This window comes from Entelurus aequoreus, linkage group LG11 (assembly GCF_033978785.1).
Source record: "Entelurus aequoreus isolate RoL-2023_Sb linkage group LG11, RoL_Eaeq_v1.1, whole genome shotgun sequence".
NCBI lineage: Eukaryota > Metazoa > Chordata > Actinopteri > Syngnathiformes > Syngnathidae > Entelurus > Entelurus aequoreus.
In genome coordinates, this window is record NC_084741.1 from 69,732,786 (window position 1) to 69,754,368 (window position 21,583).

The following is a 21,583-nucleotide window of genomic DNA, read 5'->3' on the forward strand; positions in this document are numbered from 1 at the left end:
CCGAGCTGTTGCCTCTCTTTAATACATTCTCTCATTTGTACACTTCAGCTTATACTGCACAGAAGCGGCGACTTAAAGCATCAAGGGGGTCCGATCACAAGCAGCATCGTGTGTGGCGTATTAGAAAATGGAGCATTGCTTAATTTGAATGTAACTGGAATATAGAAATCCTTCAAAATGTGTCCACGTATTATGACAGGAAACGTTACAAGAGATTCGGATAGGGATTGAAGCACACGTATGACTCTTTAAAACATGTTTTGGTCCTGAAACCCAGAGGGACGAGTGATGGACGCCAACCCTGCTCCCCCGTGGACACGTACGTAGTAAACAATTATATTCTTGGGAAGGAGCTTAGTTGTCAGCAGACTTGTCCAGCATGGACTTGAGGTGAGCGTGCAGGGGCTCGCACACCACCTGGTAGGCCTGGGGGGTCAGGTGAAGGTAATCGTACATGTCCTGGTGGGAGATGCTGCCGTTGGAGTGGACAAAACCCGGGTCTACGTCCAGGAAGGAGGCGTGAGGGAGCGAGGCCACGGCTTCCCGCACCAGTCTGTTCACCTTGGCGTTGCGCTCCCTCAGCGGGTTTGGAGACTTACCTCGTGGTAGTAGTCCCTGCAATATTAATGAAATCTGCTCATTACCGTTAAATATATTGAATCAGAAATAACAAAGAAAATAATAAAAAATCTTATAATAAATTAATTTATACTGGAAATAGCTGCAGTTTAATTTAAAAAGGTATGTTTTTATAAATGTTATATTTTTTTATCGTAGCATTAGTCTTTCTATTTCTACTAATTTGTAACGAACACACAAAATTATACAAAAAATAGGGCTGCACAAAAAATGGATGGACATCCAAATCGCTGTTCTTATTCATCCCAATTCTAAATTGATTCATAATTTTCAAAAATCGATTTTCAAAAAATGATTTCACTTTTTTTTATATACTAAGAATGAATTTTAGAAAAGAAGTTCCAGGGGCCGTACTTATCAAGCTTCTTAGAGTGCCATTTTACACTTAAGTCCTGAGAATTTGCGAAATTTAGTCCTACTCTCAAACTTAAGAATAAAAGCTTTTTATCAACGTTCTTAAGTCTAAGAATCACTCCTACTCTCCATGATATTTAAGAGACCTTCAGAGGTGTCTTAAGTGGTTAGGAGTTGCCAGCAGGGGATGGCACTGAGGCGAGAGAGACGTGCGCGAACGTTCAGGGAACGGAACAATGTTGTTTTTTTTTTGATGACGAGCAGCTGATCAAACGGTATCGTTTAGACAGAGCGGATATTATTTTTGTCACAGATTTAATACTTTTCGATTCCTTGTTGATTTCTGCATGTGTCTGCAGTGGGCTAGTATATATAGAGCCACCCACACCAGTTTCAAATTAGTTGCCTAATTAATGAATTGGAAAGAAAATGTTATGACAGTAGCGTATGTGTGTGGCCGTGAGGTGAGTGACGTCACTGAGTGTGTGGGCGAGAGAAGAGAGGGAGCGGTAGCGTGAGTGCCGGCGGGGACTAGTTTGTTTTGTATTATTTTGTAGTTTATTGTCAAAATATACACTCCCATTGTCCACTTAAATATTTCCAAGATATTTCTTTATTCTTAGACAACGGATTCCCTTCCGTGATTGGTCATTTCTATGGACACAGAAATGACGTCACCTAAAATTGCGTTTACGGCACATAGTAATGTCGTAATTCAGCTCTGAGTGTGACACTTAAGATTCAGTCCTACACTTCGCTGAAAGTGTGAGTAAGACGCTTGATAACTAACTTTTAAGTGCAGCTTTCAGCCAAGAATTTATTTACTCTTAAGTCAACTCTTAGCAGACTTCTTAGGAGTAATTCTAAGAAGCTTGATAAGTACGGCCCCTGGCCATCTGCATGCAACCAGAGAGCTTTGCGAACCTGTAACCCGTTTTGAAAAAGTTTCATTATAATTATTTTACCAACTTTGCAGGAATCTGTTCGAATCGAGAATTGTGTTGGATCGAAAATCGATTCTGAATCAAATCATCACTCCAGGAATCATGAGGTACCCAAAGATTCACACCCCTAATAACAAATATTATAAAGCTTGATCAATAGTATGGAAAATGTACCATGTTTTTTTTACCTTTACGACGGTAATAATATTGCAGAAATGTTAACATTTCTATTGTAGCTATTTAACATTTTCCAATATCTGGTTTCTATTTTGAAGCTAAATAAAGTCTAAAATAATACAAATTAATAAAATACCAAAAGCCAATAAGTATTTTTCTGTCTTTAAAATAAAGATAAAAACACGATGTAGATACACAAATTGTATTGCTGCAGTTTGCATTGGTCTTTCTATTTGAAATATTTAAAATGCCACTTTTGTGCAGCTGAATAAAGAATAAAAAGGTTGATGAAAAATGTATTAACATAAAATTAAGAGCATTCAGTAAATGTGTAATCCTTTACAATAGCGAAAGAAAATACAAGATATAGTTTTTGTAGTTTGCTTTAGTCTTTCTATTTCTAATTAAATATTTTTGTAATATTTTGTTTCTATTTTGTAGCTACATAAGGTCTAAAATAATTTGACAAATAAAGAAAGTAAAAATTTATTTTTTTATACTTTTACAATGAAGATAAAAACGGTGCAAATATAAAATTTTCATTGCTGCAGTTTTCATTCGCCTTTCTATTTACAATATTAAAAATAAGGAATAAGGATTAAACATGGAATGCAATAAAAATAAAAGTAAAAATGTGTACACTGTACCTTCACAATATCCATCCATCCATTCATTTTCTATAGTAATAGAAAATACAATATATATATTTTTTTAGTGTACATTGATGTCTCTTTGTTTCCTATATCTTCTTTCTATTTTGCAGCTTAATAACATCTAAAATTATTTAAAAAACTAAATAATATAAAAAAGGTAGAATGTATTTTCTATATCTTCACAATGAAGATGAAACACAGTATAAAAGTACAAATATACTTTCTATTTTAAAGATTTAAAATGCATCTTGTGCAGCTGAATAAGGAATACAAAAATGTATATAGAGTATAAATACGTAAGGAAAGTATTCGGAACCCTTTAAATGTTTCACTCTTTGTTTCATTGCAGCCATTTGCTAAAATCAAGAAAGTTCATTTTATTTCTCATTAATTTACACTTTGTACCCCATCTTAAAAAACAGAAAAGTTGATTTTTTTGGCAAATTTATAATTAAAGAAAAACTGAAATATCACATAGTCGTAAGTATTCAGACCCTTTGCTCGGTATTGAGTAGAAGCACCCTTTAGAGCTAGTACAGCCGTGAATCTTCTTGGGAATGATGCAACACGTTTTTCACACCTGGATTATGAACTTTTTGGATTTTAGCAAATGGCTGCAATGAAACAAAGTGTTAAAATGGGTCTAATACTTTCCCTACCCGCTGTATACCTTCACAATGTTAATGGAAAATACAATACATTTACATTGGTCTAGTTTTCATTTCTAATATTTGCACTGTCTCTTGAATAAGGTCTACAAAAATGGTATTAACAGAATTTGAATAATCTACCTTTACAATGGTAACTGAAACTTTTCAACAAAATATCTCATTTTGTAGTATGCGTTGGTCTTTCTGAAATTGTGTCAGCTAAATTACGTAAACAAATTATTGGACACAGCTCTCAGTTCATTGCACTGCAACAACAAACCACAATAATAATAATAATAATAATAATAATAATAACCAGTGGTGGGCCGTGCGTTTCCCACCTAGGCCTTCAGTGATATCCGACTTCAATGATTACCTCTCAAAATACCATCATTGATGTCACCACATGACCATTGCAGGAGTAATACTATACAGGAACACATTTACACCCTACTCAGCATTGAATCACATCAACAATGTACAAAACAAATTATTTTCAATTAAAACGCATCAGTAATTAAAACATATTTCATGTGGTACTGTCAAAATTAAAATTGCAAAAACACATTAAAAGTGAAAAAATAAAATATTTGAACTGACAATTTACAGGACCTATTCGACGCCGTATAAGCCAGTGGTACCCTTTCGTCGTCGACATATTCGAGTGGAAATGGGGAGCATTTCCCCATTTCATCGCCAGAACAGCTGAGCTAGCTTACGGGGTTGGCCGACATCGTCTCACAAGAGGTAGTTTCTCTTTAAATATCCTTCTTGAAAATGGCCTTGCAAATATATATCTGCCACCTAATCAACGTTTTGTTCTCCTTCTCTGCTATCCCGGTCTGGCTAAGGCGCAACACTTCCTGCTAAATTGAATAACACCAAAAATCATAAAATAATGTATAATAAATTAATTTATACTGGAAATAGCTGCAGTTTAATTTAAAAAGGTACGTTTTTATAAATGTTAGTTTTTTATCGTAGCATTTATCTTTCTATTTCTACTAATTTGTAACTAACACACAAAAATATACAAAAAATAGGGCTGCACAAAAAAATGGATGGACATCCAAATCGCTGTTCTTATTCATCCCAATTCTAAATTGATTCATAATTTTCAAAAATCGATTTTCAAAAAATTATTTCACCTTCATTTTATTTCTTTTTACTAAGAATCAATTTTAGAAAAGACGTTTTAGGCCATCTCCATGCAACCAGAGAGAGCTTTGCGAACCTGTAACCTGTTTTGAAAAAGTTTCATTATAATTATTTTACCAGCCTGATGTCTCGTTAACATCAAGCTACTTAGATAGGCGACTGTCAACAACTTGTGATCTGATTGGCTATCACAACTGTATGTGTTCTAAAACTTCATCCGTTAACGGTCCCGGTGAGTATCCAATTACAGGACGCGTAAATGTCACGTTCAACGTGAGGCCAGCTAGAAGGCCTTGCTGACAACAACTCGTAATCTGATTGGCTATCGCAATTGTCTATCAACTGAATGTGTCCGTTCACTTTACAGTGAACGGACGCCCGCATTGTTGATTCTGAAGGTCCCGGGCAGATTTGGTACAGCATGACAACATAAGCTAGCTGAATTCTGATTGGATACAAACTAAAACTAAATACAACAGCACTGGAAGGAGCTTAATATGACATGAAGAGACTATGAATACTTTTAGATAATTAGGGAAAGTAAATTAAAAAATGATTTTATCTTTAATGATGATCATGATTTCTGGTTATGTTAGGCCAGCAGAGAAGGCCTTGCTGGCCCTGACACATTAACACATAAAATCCAGATGTGGGTAGTAACATGCTACATCTACTCCGTTACATCTACTTGAGTAACTTTTGGGATACATTATACATCTAAGAGTACCGTAATTTCCGGACTATAAGCCGCACCTGACTATAAGCCGCACCAGCTAAATTTAGGGGAACATACAGATTGCTCCATATATAAGCCGCACCCGACTATAAGCCGCAGGGTTTTGATGTGTAATTAGCGTAGTATATAGGGGTTCCTGCTACCACGGAGGGGATTGTCGGGACAGAGATGACTGTTTGGGAACGCAAAGCGTCCCATTTATTAACAATAAATCTTTCAATCATTCAATCAAACTTTCACATCTTTGACATGGCGAACAGCATTCGTGCAGAGTACAAATAATACAACGGTGCAAAGTAATACAAAGTGCTCACCTGTACGTTATCAAAATAACCAGCCTACCGGTATATGAAAAGTCAGTCTTTAATCATTGTGTCATCGTCTTCCTCCTGCGTACTAAAACCACCGAAATCCTCTTCGTCGGTGTCGGAGAAGAACAGGCCGTAAATAAGCCGCACCCTTGTATAAGCCGCAGGGACCAGAACGAGGGGAAAAAGTAGCGGCTTATAGTCCGGAAATTACGGTAGTTGTAATGCAACATACTTTTACTTGAGTATATTTATAGAGAAGAAACGCTACTTTTACTCCACTCCATTTATCTACATTCAGCTCGCTACTGATTTTTATCGATCTGTTAATGCACGCTTTGTTTGTTTTGGTTTGTCAGACAGACCTTCAAAGTAGGATCTATCGCATGCCTGCGTTTCACCAATCAAATGCAGTCACTGGTGACGTTTGACTCCGTTTCACCAATCAAACAGAGCCAGGCGGTCACATGATTAACAAGCTTAAGCTTACATGAACTCAACATCAAATTTGAGGAAGCACATCGCGGTAAGTAACCTTAGTAGATATTTTGGCTGTCACCGTAGGCTGATGTTAGCTTCCCTTCTATGAATCACTGTCAAATGTACATCGTGTGGGGACATTTATTAACACACCGCAGCCTCATAGACACACACACACACACACACACACACACACACACACACACACACACACACGCACACACACACACACACATGCATGCATAGAAACACCAATCAGTGTGTTCCCAGGTGCAGCCCACACCTATCAGTTTATGGTTTGCGTAAAGGCTAACTTGTTATTTTCCTTTGTAATCTCTGCCTACTGAGCCTATGGTGCTGTTAAGTTATTGTGGCTCAATTTGCCTTAATTTTTTTTATGTTAATGTATTATTATTTAATATATATTATTGTTTTAGTTGCTTAAGAGATATTCCTGGCTCTGAATTTGCTCATTGCTATTTTTATGTTTTTGTGCATTATTTGTTGCCGTCATCATTAAACGAACAGGTTACTCATCAGTTACTCAGTACTTGAGTAGTTTTTTGACAACATACTTTTTACTTTTACTCAAGTAAATATTTGGGTGACTACTCCTTACTTTTAATTGAGTAATAAATCTCTAAAGTAACGGTACTCTTACTTGAGTACAATTTCTGGCTACTCTACCCACCTCTGATTAAATCTAAAACAAATATGATAGTAAAACATAATCTAAAAATGTGTGAAGATCACTTACAAGAATGAGCGTTTGAGCGTGTGGCAGCTTGTTCTTGACGACTTGGACAATTTCCATGATGCCTCCACAGATCTGCTCGGCGGTGTGGCCGTGATTTTGGGTCCCCACCCAGAGCACGACGATCTTTAGAAAGGGAAAAGAAAATATTGTGACACTTAGCTGACCTACCACGGCTTTGTATTTTATTTTAAGAGGTGTGTCAGTACCTTGGGGCTAATGTGGTCCAGTTCGCCATTGCTCAGTCTCCAGATCACATTCTGCGTCGCGTCACCACCCATGCCGAAATTTAGAGCGTGGAGCGGGGAGAACAACTCACGCCATACCTGCCGCACAAACCGAAAAAACAAACCGACGCGCTGTAATACACGTTTAAAGTAAATACGCAAGTGCAAAAAGGAATCTTTCTTACGCCAAACTGATGCATGAGCTGCACGAGAAAGTCTCCAACGAAGAGGACTTCGGGTTCTTTATCTTTGCTGTCGGACAAAAAGCGATTGTGCTGCACACATGCGGAAGAAGACAAATGAAAAGAAGCTTGAGTACTTTTTATCACAAGAAAGGACATTATGGACCCGGGCAACACGTGCATTCATTTTACTAGTCTATTTAGACCAGGGAAACTCACTAAAATTGTTGTTAGTCACCTGAATGCTTGCTATACTGCAGTGTTTCCCACACATTCATTTATTTGTGGCGGCCCGCCACGAAAGAATTACGTCCGCCACAAATAAACAAAAAATTTGTTTTTGTCCTGTCCAGCTTCTCGGGCAAATCATATAGTTGATGTAGATGCCCATATAGGCTGTTCAGATTTACTTTACAAAAGAGAAGTGTAGCATACTTCTCTTGTTGCCTTATTTGTATTTGACAACTACTGTTTTCTGTTTATTTGTTACTGACTGTGGCAGGACACCTCTGCCTCTGTTTCACTTTATGTTGCTGGTAAATAATATGGTTGTAGTAGTAGGCTAAAGTTAAATTATTTAGTATGCACTAATTAAAGGGGCAGAGCTTTAAGAGACATTTTAGCTTTTATATTTTATAAGATATATTTTTTGTAAGAACCACAATAAATATATTTCAGTGAATAACTTATTGTTCAAATCTGTATATAAATATGTACATAAAGTGTTGTAATTATATTGTAAAATGGATGGATGTTTAAAACAAAACTGTTATTAATTAGTAAGTATACATTTTTTGAGCCTTTTTAGAGAAAATCATATTATTGTAGTAAATTATGCAAATTACTCGATGATGTCATGGTGACCACGCCCATAGCCACGCCTATGGTCACGCCCCCACCACCACAGGTATCTTGGCAGTTTATGGGAAACACTGTACTGTATATAAAGCAACAAAGTTGCCAACACGGCTACGTCTTCTTATTCTCTGGCAGACCAGAAGAATCAGAATTACGATGCCATCTAACCACTATATGGCGAGCTACGTTTACAGGCATTACATTTCTAAATATATTCCTGGTGGGCTGTAAAATAAATGAATGAAAAGACAAACACTGCAGTAGTAGCCTGCATGTCAACGGGTAAACATTAAATACACTACTAGGAAGCTATGAAAATACCATTTTAAAAATATCTGTGGAAAAAACGGCTATTTGACAAAAAGTGTAAAATATAAAAGCAGTGTTTTGCCATTAAATAAGCTGCAGAGGCAACACTCCTTTTATAAAGACCATCTTTGACTATTGTCTCCTGTTAAATAGACCATCTCTGTTCACAGGCAGGACAATGACTCAGTTGTTGACAAACACATGTCTTTGCACACTGCTACCTTCTTACATATAAGCAACGTTCCTGTTACACACATTATTTTTCATGATCAATCTTGCGAATCAAACAGCCAATCGAATGATCTTTCAAGATGTTATGTTAGTGAAGCAAGTCGCCAGCCTAGGTGTTCAGGGATTGAAGGTTTGAATCTTCGTTGGAACGTCTCAAGTGTGCAGTTTGTGTGTTCCTCGTGTTTGGGGGCGGGTTTCTCCAGGTACTTCCTTCCACAGTCCTAAAATGTTTTGCCAATTGGACTCCTAACTGGCATACAGGATGTACCGTGTAAGTAAGGTGAGATATATGGAGTGAAATTACTGCCAAAACTCCAGAAATATTTTTTTTTTTACTCACGCCCCATTTTCTTCAATTAAAAAAAGAACGGTTCGCAAGTGAAAAAACAATTTGCAATGATAACATTTTTTGTTAAATTAAAAAAAAAAAAATTCACAAGGATAACTAAACTAAACTATTTTCTGCAAGTAAAAAAACGATTTGCAGGTATAAAAACATTTTTCTTCCAAGTTAAAACTTTTGGCAACTTCTGTGCAATCCACACACTTGCACTCAGAACACACGTAATTCGCTCTTTACAACGACAGGTAATGCCTCTAAGTCAATTTAAGGCCGTCAGAGCTCCTGTTACTTGCGCATAGTGCCATCCGCCAAAAATAACAAAGAAGAAGCAGGGTGGTGTGTAAAATGACAGACAGGAGAGGAGAAACAAGCTCAACCTGTAAGTTACTACATTTATGTTACGTGCCGCACGTTGTAAATCGTGCAATGTTATTTATTAATGCCTCGTGTTATGTTCTTCTTTATTTTTCGCTGACGGCCTTAAATTGACTCAGCAGCACCACCTGTTGTTGTAGAGTGCAAAGTACATGTGCCCCGAGTGAAAGTGTGTGGATCGCACAGGGTGGAGTGTTACCGCCAAAAGTTTTAGCTTCAAGAGAAATATTTCTATTAGGTATAAGTACAACGAAACTTTGTTTTCAGCACAAACCCGTTGAAGATTAGACAAACTAACAGTGTACAGGATTACAGAACAGGAACGCTGATAAGTCGCCACAAGGCACCCCGTCAAAGATGGGAAAAAGGTCAACGCTGGGGAAGGATGACTAAAAAAAATACAATCTAGACTTTGTCTGGAGTGGGAAAAAACCTCCATGGCAAAGCACATACCGTATTTTTCTGACTATAAGTCGCAGTTTTTTTCGTAGTTTGGCCGGGGGTGCGACTTATACTCAGGAGCGACTTATGTGTGAAATTATTAACACATTACCGTAAAATATCAAATAATATTATTTAGGGATTTAGCGATGAGGAGTGACAGATTGTTTGGTAAACGTATAGCATGTTCTATATGTTATAGTTATTTGAATGACTCTTACCATAATATGTTACGTTAACATACCAGGCACGTTCTCAGTTGGTTATTTATGCCTCATATAACGTACACTTATTCAGCCTGTTGTTCACTATTCTTTATTTATTTTTAATTGCCCTTGCCGATAAATGCGTTAAAATGTAATATCGTAAATTATCGGTATCGGTTTTTTTATTATCTGTATCGTTTTTTTTGTTTTTTTTTATTAAATCAACATAAAAAACACAAGATACACTTACAATTAGTGCACCAACCCAAAAAACCTCCCTCCCCCCATTTCTTTCTGTTATCAATATTCTGGTTCCTACATTATATATCAATATATATCAATACAGTCTGCAAGGGATACAGTCCGTAAGCACACATGATTGTGCGTGCTGCTGCTCCACTAATAGTACTAACCTTTAACAGTTAATTTTACTCATTTTCATTCATTACTAGTTTCTATGTAACTGTTTTTATATTGTTTTACTTTCTTTTTTATTCAAGAAAATGTTTTTAATTTAGTTATCTTATTTTATTATTATTTTTAAAAAGTACCTTATCTTCACCATACATGGTTGTCCAAATTAGGCATAATAATGTGTTAATTCCACGACTGCATATATCGGTTGATATCGGTATCGGTAATTAAAGAGTTGGACAATATCGGAATATCGGCAAAAAGCCATTATCGGACATCCCTAGTTTAATCAAATACATTTCCCCAAAAAATGCGACTTATATATGTGTTTTTTTCCTTCTTTATTATGCATTTTCGGCCGGTGCGACTTATACTCCGGAGCGACTTATATTTCGAAAAATACGGGTTTTGTCATTTTATTTTCACTTGCAAATTGTTGGGCGTGAGTAAAACATTTGTGTGTGTTTGTGGAGTTTTGGCAGTCATTTCACTCCATAGAAATCTCGGGTGTACCGAATGTGATTCCCGAGCGCGGCCACCGCTGCTGCTCACTGCTCCCCTCACCTCCCAGGGGAGTGGAACGAGGGGATGAGTCAAATGCAGAAAGTAATTTTACCACACCTAGTGTGTGTATGTGACTATCAGTGGTACTTTAACTTTAACTTAATGTTGTGGACAGGAGTACACACCGATGACGTCACTGGAAAAACACAAAAGATCCAAAATGACGTAGTCTTACACACCAGAGACATCCACCGTCCATCTCCTTGGGTGTCCTGGCAGGCAGTGGGTGTGGCAGCTGGGTTCCGCTCCTCGGCGCTCATGTCTCGGCTCTATCTGCGTTTGAAAGCCGGCACGTATGACTTTGGCTGTTTCTAGCAACGACACAAACACGCACGTAAACAATGCACTGTTTAAATGAATGCTAACATTGCTAGCTAGAAATGAGCTACAGCGGCTCGAAGGCTACGTCTATTAGCAGGACGTGGGTCGTCAAACAAGAATCACTAAATGTCACAAGCCAGCTATCATTTTGTCAAACCCCATATTGTGCAAAAAAATAAAAATGTATATGACTGAAGTACCATGAAATCACAATCCTGACATCTCCCAAAATCCGCTCCCGGAAGTGATCTTTCAGTTAAACGGCACGGACCACTGCTTCCTCCTCCCCCTACACACATTTTACATTACGTAGCTCACACCCTTTTGGCATTTTTTTAACATTGAGAGTTTTTATTAAAGCATTTTTATGTATAATTTTATATTTTTGTATTTGAGAAAACCGGAGAAAAACGAGTTTAACTGTTTATCCCCCCCCTTTGCTTCGGGGTCTGAATGAACTGACCCAGCTTGATGACGTCAGTGAGCGTCATAACTGCGCGAGGTGTGCGCAGTCATGTTTTTAATAGCGGCCGTTAAAACGTTACAATACAGTATGCAGTATACACCTGCTGTAATGTACTAACATACATATACACATACTGTATATATACATTCACTGTACAAACATACATACTGTACATTAGGGGTGTGGGGAAAAAATCGATTCGAATTCGAATCGCGTTTTAGAATTGGTTCTCATTTTTTTAAAAAAAAATCGTTTTTTTTATTTTATTTTATTTTTTTATTTTAATTAATCAATCCAACAAAACAGTACACAGCAATACCATAACAATGCAATCCAAATCCAAAACCAAACCCGACCCAGCAACACTCAGAACTGCAATAAACAGAGCAATTGAGAGGAGACACAAACCTGACACAGAACAAACTAAAAGTAGTGAAACAAAAATGAATATTATCAACAACAGTATCAATATTAGTTACAATTTCAACATAGCAGTGATTAAAAAATCCCTCATTGACATAATCATTAGTATATTATCGGCCGATAAATGCTTTAAAATGTAATATCGGAAATTATCGGTATCGTTTTTTTTTATTATCGGTATCGGTTTTTTTGTTTTGTTTTTGTTTTTTTGTTTTTTTTATTAAATCAACATAAAAAACACAAGATACACTTACAATTAGTGCACCAACCCAAAAAACCTCCCTCCCCCATTTACACTCATTCACACAAAAGGGTTGTTTCCTTCTGTTATTAATATTCTGCTTCCTACATTATATATCAATACAGTCTGCAAGGGATACAGTCCGTAAGCACACATGATTGTGCGTGCTGCTGGTCCACTAATAGTACTAAACTTTAACAGTTAGTTTTACTCATTTTCATTAATTACTAGTTTCTATGTAACTGATTTTATATTGTTTTACTTTCTTTTTTTATCAAGAAAATGTTTTTAATTTATTTATCTTATTTTATTTTATTAATTTTAAAAAAAAAAAGGACCTTATCTTCACCATACCTGGTTGTCCAAATTAGGCATAATAATGTGTTAATTCCACAACTGTATATATCAGTATCGGTATCGGTTGATATCGGTATCGGTAATTAAAGAGTTGGACAATATCGGGTATCGGCAAAAAGCCATTATCGGACATCCCTAATAATTAGACATTTATTAAAAAAAATTTTTTTTTAAAGAACAATAGTGTCACAGTGACTTACACTTGCATCGCATCTCATAAGCTTGACAACACACTGTGTCCAATATTTTCACAAAGATAAAATATGTCATATTTTTGGTTCATGTAATAGTTAAAAACACATTTACATTATTCAACAATTGCATCATCAGAGAAATGGACATTGAAACAGTGTAGATCTGACTTGGTAGGATATGTACAGCAAGTAGTGGACATAGAGAGAGAGATCAGAAAGCATAAAAACAAGTATCTACATTTGAATATTTACATTTGATTATTTACAATCCGGGGAGGTGGGATGTGGAAGGGGGAGGGTGTTAGTTTAGGGTTGAAGTTGCCTGGAGGTGTTCTTTTAGTGTGGTTTTGAAGGAGGATAGAGATGCCCTTTCTTTTACACCTGTTGGGAGTGCATTCCATATTGATGTGGCATAGAAAGAGAATGAGTTAAGACCTTTGTTGGATCGGAATCTGGGTTTAACGTGGTTTGTGGAGCTGTAGTTATGGCGGTCATTTACGTTATGGAAGTAGTTTGACATGTACTTCGGTATCAGGGAGGTGTAGCGGATTTTATAGACTAGGCTCAGTGCAAGTTGTTTAACTCTGTCCTCCACCCTGAGCCACCCCACTTTGGAGAAGTGGGTAGGAGTGAGGTGTGATCTGGGGTGGAGGTTTAGAAGTAATCTGACTAGCTTGTTTTGGGACGTTTGGAGTCTATATTTGAGGGTTTTGGAGGTGCTGGGGTACCAGGAGGTTCCCTGACCAGGAATCGAACCCGGGCCGCGGCGCTGAGAGCGCCGAATCCTAACCACTAGACCACCAGGGACCTATACATTCACTGTACAAACATACATATACACATACTGTACATATACATTCACTGTACAAACATACATATACACAAACTGTACATATACATTCACTGTACATTTTGATTGATTGAGACTTTTATTAGTAGATTGCACAGTACAGTACATATTCCATACAATTGACCACTAAATGGTAACACCCGAAAGAGTTAATCAATTCATGGTAAACAACAAACATACATAGACACCTACTGTACATATGCATTCACTGTACAAATATACATATACACATACTGTACATGCACGAGTACATATGCACACATACACTCATGCACATAATCACGTCTCATCAAACATATATTAACGTTGTTGCCCTCGGGGAAACTGGGTAACACATGGCACACTGATAAAGCTTAACCTATTATTACTATAACAATCTACAAGGTTAATATAGTTTCTAATATAGCCCTTTGAGACACTTGTGATTTAGGGCTATATAAATAAACATTGATTGATTGATTGATTGATTGAATATTGCTTCTCTTTCTTCCCCTCCATTTATCTGCTTTCTTTTGTATTTCAAGTTATCATTACATATGTGTATTGTTGCATTTGAACAATTGTATTGTTGATAATAGAGGTAATTATTGTTATTATTCATTATCAATAGTGCTATTTCTATTGGTATTTATGTCTCCATTTGTAGTATAATAATGCTCATTGTCATTTCTGTATTATTTATTTCACTAACTGCTTCTTTGCTATCACTTTTACCATCATATTTGTACATATCCTATTTGCTGATGTTGTTCCATTATTGTTGTTATTGTTATTGTTGCGTTTGCTGTTGTTGTTTTTGTCTCTCTGTCTTATCCCTCTCTTGTCCCCACAATTTCCCCCTCTGTTTTGATTGATTGATTGATTGAGACTTTATTAGTAGATTGCACAGTACAGTACATATTCCGTACAATTGACCACTAAATGGTAAGACCCGAATAAGTTTTTCAACTAGTTTGAGTCGAGTTCCACTCTGTCTTCCTTTTTTTCCTCTTTCTATCCCCTCCTGCACCAAATAATAATATAAATCCATTTAATAAAGTCAAATACAAATAAGGCAACAAGAGAAGTATCCCACACTTCTCTTTTGTAAAGTAAATTTGTACAGCCGATATGGGCATCTACATCAACTATATGATTTGCCTGAGAAGCTGGACAGGACAAAAAATTTAAAAAAAATGATGTATAATATTGTAACTTATTTTTATGGACTTGCCTCTTTGTGATGTTAAGTTCCTGTTATAAGCTGTTATACAGTATATGCCTTGAGCTCTTATTTTGAAGGCGCTAAGAGCGGAAGTGGTGACACGGTGTGGTGGAGCGGAGTTTTGAAAACAAACTAAATAAAGTGGTCCTCGAGTAAAACTGGAGCCTCCGTGTTTGTTATTTTGTAGTTTTATACAGCATAGGCGACATATACAAACCCTCGGTTACAATATTATTTCGTTTTATTTGAGAAAACCGGAGAAAAACGATTATAACTGTGTATCCCCCGCCCCCTTTGCAATGCTTTGGGGTCTATATGAACTGACCCACTTTGATGACGTCAGTGAGCGTCATAACTGCGCTAGATGTGCGCAGTCACGTTAATAACGGCCGTTAAAACGTTACAATACAGTATAAACCTGCCGTAATGTCGGTTAAACGCTCATCGACCACTATCGTCGAGTTGAAATTGTTTTACGTGGACTCTTCATTAAGTTAGTTTACTGTTGTATCTGTGAAATAACTTAACCGCCGGATGCTGTAACTCCATTCAGGTGTGCCGCACGTGAACGATGCACCTGTTGGCTAACCGTGACAAGCTAACGTTCGTGATAATCGATTTCTACAAATTTAGTGAAGTTGGTTGATTTCAGGGCAAAGATTCCTCCTCGGCTGATGAAGAAGTCTTTGCCTCTAATGGCTGACCTCCGGTAGATGGCGACGTCAGTCTGTAAGTAAATACTGTACGAGTACACACTCATCTACATAGAAAGTTGTGTAGCAGTCTACATGTACTCCACCCTTCCATCCATTTTCCTACCGCTTGTCCCTTTCCACTGAAAATGATTCAGCACGCAGCCATGTTGTCACAAGTAAATACAGCAAAGGGATTGTTGTACTACACGAGTGCTGCCAGCACTGGGGTGCTGCGGTTCAAATCCCCCCTCACTCACATAGGCAGATCCCTCACTTGGGAAACAGTTGTGTAATACATGATAAAGAGTCCCAACACAACTCCATGATGATCCTTAAATCCTTGCACTTTTTTTGCAATGGTGCCTATCATTCACGATCATTGTGTGAAACAAGAACATACACAGTTGTAAAGAACATAATGTCATGGCTGTCTTGAGTTTCCAATCATTTCTACGACTCTTATTTTTTTGTGATAGAGCGATTGGAGCGCATAGTTTTTGGTCACAAAAAAACATTCATGAAGTTTGGTTCTTTTATGAATTTATTATGGGTCTACTGAAAATGTGAGCAAATCTGCTGGGTCAAAAGTATACATACATCAATGTTAAAGGCCTACTGAAATGACATTTTATTATTTAAACGGGGATAGCAGATCTATTCTATGTGTCATACTTGATCATTTCGCGATATTGCCATATTTTTGCTGAAAGGATTTAGTATAGAACAACGACGATAAAGATCGCAACTTTTGGTATCTGATAAAAAAAAGGCTTGCCCCTACCGGAAGTAGCGTGACGTAGTCAGTTGAACATATACGCAAAGTTCCCTATTGTTTACAATGATGGCCGCCAGAAGTGAGAGATTCGGACCGAGAAAGCGACAATTTCCCCATTCATTTGAGCGAGGATGAAAGATTTGTAAATGAGGAAAGTGCAAGTGAAGGACTAGTGGGGAGTGGAAGATGCTGTGAGAGGCGGGGGTGACCTGATATTCAGCTGGGAATGACTACAAAAGTAAATAAACACAAGACATATATATATATACTCTATTAGCCACAACACAACCAGGCTTATATTTAATATGCCACAAATTAACCCCGCATAACAAACACCTAGGTGTTTGTTATGTAGCTAGTAGCTAGGAGCTAGCATAACAAACACCTAGGTGTTTGTTATGCTAGCTCCTAGCTACTAGCTCGAGCGGGTTATATGGACAGGATCCCGTCCATAAAACCCGCCAATACAATTCAAACACCTGCACAACACACACACTCACTCAGCCCAAAGGACCGTTCACTTAACCCAAGGTTCATAAAGCTTATATATTTAACCAAAGTTACGTACGTGACACGCACGTACGGGCAAGCGATCAAATGTTTGGAAGCGCGCGGGTGGGACCTGATATTCAGCTGGGAATGACTACAACAGTAAATAAACACAAGACATATATATACTCTATTAGCCACAGCACAACCAGGCTTATATTTAATATGCCACAAAGAGCTAGCTTGTTATGCTAGCTCCTAGCTACTAGCTCGAGCTAGTTATAGCAAGCGATCAAATGTTTGGAAGCGCAGCTGTGTACTCACGGTATCGCAACTGTGTATCCAAATCAAAGTCCTCCTGGTAAGAGTCTCTGTTGTCCCAGTTCTTCGATCTTGACTGCATCTTTCGGGAATGTAAACAAAGAAGCGCCGGCTGTGTACGTGGTGCTGCTGACTTCCCTCGCAAAATAGACGCTTCGCACCGACAACTTTCTTCTTTGCTTGCTCAGCTTCTTTCTCCATAATGCAATGAACAAATTGCAACAGATTCACCAACACAGATGTCCAGAATACTGTGGAATAATGAGATGAAAACAGAGCTATTTCGTATGGACTTCAATGGTGTCCGAATACTTCCGTTTCAATGATTGACGTCACGCACATACGTCATCCTCAGAGGCGTTTCGAACCGGAAGTTTAGCGGAAAATTTTAAATGTCACTTTATAAGTTAACCCGGCCGTATTGGCATGTGTTGCAATGTTAAGATTTCATCATTGATATATAAACTATCAGACTGCGTGGTCGGTAGTAGTGGCTTTCAGTAGGCCTTTAATATTTGGTTACATCAATCAATCATCAATCAAAGTTTATTTACATAGCCCTAAATCACAAGTGTCTCAAAGGGCTGCACAAGCCACGACGACATCCTCGGTTCAGATCCCACATCAGGGCAAGGAAAAACTCAACCCAGCGGGATGACAATGAGAAACCTTGGAGAGGGCGACCGGTGCAATGGACGTCGAGTGGATCTAGCATACCGTATTTTTCGGACTATAAGTCGCAGTTTTTTTCATAGTTGCGACTTATACTCAGGAGCGACTTATGTGTGAAATTATTAACACATTACCGTAAAATATCGAATAATGTTATTTAGCTCATTCACGTAAGAGACTAGACGTATAAGATTTCATGGGATTTAGCGATTAGGAGTGACAGATTGTTTGGTAAACGTATAGCATGTTCTATATGTTAGATCCCAGAAAACACAGAGTGAGATGTTCTACCTCTTGTGCGAAACACAAATGCATAAATTGAATTAACACATTAAAATGACTATAACAGTGAACGTGAAATGAAGACCTGACGGATCAAATTTACGGGTGCGCATCATCAGTAGTGTTCCTCTGGATCATTGGATGTTTCGGCCTTTAACACTATACACCCTCTCCAGAGGCGGCCAGCTACAGGATGATCAGACCTTAGCTTGCGACCCAAGCCCAATTAGCCATAAAAGGGGTTGGTAGTTATTTGAATGACTCTTACCATAATATGTTACGTTAACATACCAGGCACGTTCTCAGTTGGTTATTTATGCCTCATATAACGTACACTTATTCAGCCTGTTGTTCACTATTCTTTATTTATTAGGGTCCGCCCTGTACCCTGTACAAAGGACTCCCACAGGGAGTCCTTTGTACTGGTTACAAAGGAACCTATTGTTATTGTAATGTTTTTTATTATTATTATTATTATTATTATTATTATTATACCGGCCGCCTCTTCGAGCTGCAATTTGACCCACTTCACATGCTTCAAAACTCACCAAATTTGACACACACATCAGGACCTGCGAAAATTGCAAGTTAATAAAAAAACCAAACCCCAAAAATCAAAATTGCGCTCTAGCGCCCCCTAGGAAAAAACAAAAACAAACTGCCTGTAACTCCCCAAAAATCAAAATTGCGCTCTAGCGCCCCCTAGGAAAAAACAAAAACAAACTGCCTGTAACTCCCACTAGGAAGGTTGTAGAGACATGAAACAAAAACCTCTATGTAGGTCAGACTTAGACCTACATTTCATAATTTTACATCCTCGGGCAAAAACCAACAGGAAGTTGGCAATTTCCCCTTCAAGACAAAATTGTACTAAAAAAACTCATTTTTGCCTCTTTGAGCTGTAATTTGACCCCTTTAAAATACATCAAAACTCACCAAAATTCTCACACACATCGGGACTGGTGGAAATTGCGATCTAAAAAAAAACCAAACCCCAAAGCTCAAAATTGCGCTCTAGCGCAATTTTTGAATAAAACCGAGACAAAACTGCTTTTTAGAGGAAAACTCAGACAAAACTGCTTGTAACTTCCGGTAGGAACGTCTTAGAGACATGAAACAAATACCTCTATGTAGGTCTCACCTAGACCTACATTTCATAGATTGACATCCTTCAGCAAAAATCAACAGGAAGTTTGCTATTCCTCCTTCAAAACAAAATTTTTGTTACAACCGGTCACCAAACATCAAACGTTATCTCCTCTGAGCGCGTTTGTCGTTTCGGCTTCAAACTGCTACAGGAGAGAGATTGAACCCTTCTGATTGAAAGTTGACGAAAGCGTTTTGATTCGTGCTACCGTTTTGATTTTACGAGCCTTCAAAGACCCGCAGCACTAAAGTTGCTCCGCTGCTGTTGTTTTAAGATGGCTGCTTAAAAGCAGAAAGCACCAGCGTGAGCACAGAACGTAGAGAAGGTAGGTACACTACACAAAAGTATCTAACTCCCAGTACGAATATTGTAGAGACACGAAACAAAAACCTCTATGTAGGTCTCACTCAGGACTACCACTGGACAAAAGTATTGGGACACCTAGGACTAGCACCGGCCAAAATGCGGACCCGTCCAACGCTGCTTGCAGCTTTAATTTTAAATTGCCTTTCAAATGTCTATTCTTGGTGTTGGGTTTTATCAAATAAATTTCCCCAAAAAATGGGACTTATACTCCAGTGCGACTTATATGTGTTTTTTTTCCTTCTCTATTATGCATTTTCGGCCGGTGCGACTTATACTCCGGTGCGACTTATACTCCGGTGCGACTTATACTCCGGAGTGACTTATACTCCGAAAAATACGGTACTTTTGACGCAGCAGATTTGGTCACATTTTCAGTAGACCCATAATAAATTCATAGAAGTATGTGCTCCAATCACTCTATCACAAAAAAATAAGAGTTGTAGAAATTATTGGAAACTTAAGACAGCCATGACTTTATGTCCTTCACAAGAATATGTAAACTTTTGACCACGACTGTATAACGGACACAATACAAACAGTTGACTGGAATTCCTGGTTTTGTCTCCACAAGGGTCAGGATGAGCCACATGGATGGAAAATGCAAATGTGACACGGATGCCAAGCACAAAATGAAGCGTCTGAAGTCACGTAAGGAGCGCAGCCAGATGAGAGGTGTCGGCAAGGAAGCCAAACCCCACCAGCATCACTGCCACCATCCCAGCAGCCAAGACGTGGCGCATCTGAACAACTGCCGGCACTCTCAATGCTGCGCTCCCAGGAGGGAGTGCTCGGAGGTGCCTCCTCCCACACAAGAACCGAGCATCATCACGACAGCCCGCCTCATCGGCCACCACGGGCTCTTCAACCACGAGGTGAAATCTATCGACATTGAGCGCTTGTTACTGGAGCAGCAGAACAAAGTCCCCGGTGAAGCGGAGGCTCACAAGAAGAAGAAGAAGGCAGCTTCAACATCTCACAATGCGGAGAATGATCCCTTTGAAAAAGGCGACGCATGTGAGAAGAAAATACTTCAGTGTTGTAACAGTCAGGCGTCCGACATCACACCGGGCCAGCAGCAACAGCGTCATTCATCAGCAAGTGGTGAAAGCTCAAAAGCACACAAGAACAGCGGAGAGACAAATCTTCCCTTCCAGGAACCAATGGAGAAGACGCCACCCCAGATAGTGTCTTCTGAGGAGCACACCCCCAAGAACCAGGGCCCTCTTGACTGCCAGCCCCCTGTTCTCATTATCAGCCCGAGCGCCCATTGGCCCCACAGCTCGGTCACCGTGGAAACCGGCACCGACGCTCAAAGAGAAGATTTGGTGTCCAAGTCCGTCAGCTCGTTGGGGCAGCGTTTGTGTGCCACTTTGCGCTTTCCCTTCATGAGGAGGCGAGACCTGGTGACGGAGAGCAAGGAGGTGCTGCTGCACGCCCTGCAGGAAGCGCACGGGCCGCACCTCCAGCAGAACCTTCTCCACATGCGAACACACTGCTGCCCCCATTTTGAAAAGCAAAGCCTGACTCAGAAGGTGGCTCGCAAAGATGAGCACAGACTCTGGTCACCAGGTAAGCAATGCAAGGCTCTAAATGCCAGGTAAGCAATGCAAGGCTCTAAATGCCAGCTAAAACTCCCACTGCCGTCCCACAATTCTCTTCTTCCAATTTGTTTGGTGGATTTCAAAATCATAGTTAATGCCTTCTTTTTGGAGACCTCTTCTCACCATTTTTTTAAAACAAAATTAATCTCTTTCAACTAGAGATGTCCGATAATATC

General features: G+C 38.6%; 2 protein-coding genes and 1 non-coding gene across 6 annotated transcripts in view; 1 reads left to right on the forward strand and 2 right to left on the reverse strand.

Moving 5' to 3' along the window:
* Window positions 1-11,664, reverse strand: pafah1b3 (platelet-activating factor acetylhydrolase, isoform Ib, gamma subunit). Of its 2 annotated transcripts, none has more exons than XM_062063908.1 (6): window positions 11,525-11,664; window positions 11,183-11,314; window positions 7,266-7,355; window positions 7,063-7,179; window positions 6,857-6,979; window positions 1-615 (listed from the first exon to the last, which is right to left on the reverse strand). In XM_062063908.1, exons 2-6 carry the CDS (start codon window positions 11,261-11,263, stop codon window positions 355-357), a joined length of 672 nt encoding a protein of 223 aa, XP_061919892.1. In that variant the 5' UTR covers window positions 11,264-11,314; window positions 11,525-11,664; the 3' UTR covers window positions 1-354. The 2 variants fall into 2 exon arrangements, with proteins under 2 accessions (XP_061919892.1, XP_061919893.1); XM_062063909.1 differs by having other exon boundaries at window positions 11,183-11,276; window positions 11,525-11,579.
* si:dkey-250k15.4 (uncharacterized) overlaps window positions 1,971-21,583 on the forward strand; it is a 23,240-nt gene continuing 3,627 nt past the window's right edge. For 2 of the 3 annotated variants that reach the window (XM_062063904.1, XM_062063906.1), the window contains exons 1-2: window positions 15,376-15,788; window positions 20,378-21,375. In XM_062063904.1, the coding sequence (XP_061919888.1) occupies window positions 20,385-21,375 (991 nt within the window). In that variant the 5' untranslated portion in view covers window positions 15,376-15,788; window positions 20,378-20,384. Of the gene's footprint in view, window positions 2,045-15,375; window positions 15,789-20,377; window positions 21,376-21,583 lie in introns of those variants that run through there. The other variant, XM_062063905.1, reaches the window with a different exon arrangement.
* On the reverse strand, window positions 13,741-13,812 carry trnae-cuc (transfer RNA glutamic acid (anticodon CUC)). The gene has a single exon. It is a non-coding gene; the product is annotated as a tRNA-Glu (tRNA).

Coding starts and splice junctions, on each gene's coding strand:
- pafah1b3 (XM_062063908.1), bottom strand. CDS start 11,263: ATGAGCGCCGAGGAGCGGAACCCAGCTGCCACACCCACTGCCTGCCAG. Junction 7,356..11,182: donor ATGGACGGTGGATGTCTCTG/GTGTGTAAGACT, acceptor GCATGTGTGCAG/CACAATCGCTTTTTGTCCGA. Junction 616..6,856: donor ACGCTCAAACGCTCATTCTT/GTAAGTGATCTT, acceptor TTAATATTGCAG/GGACTACTACCACGAGGTAA.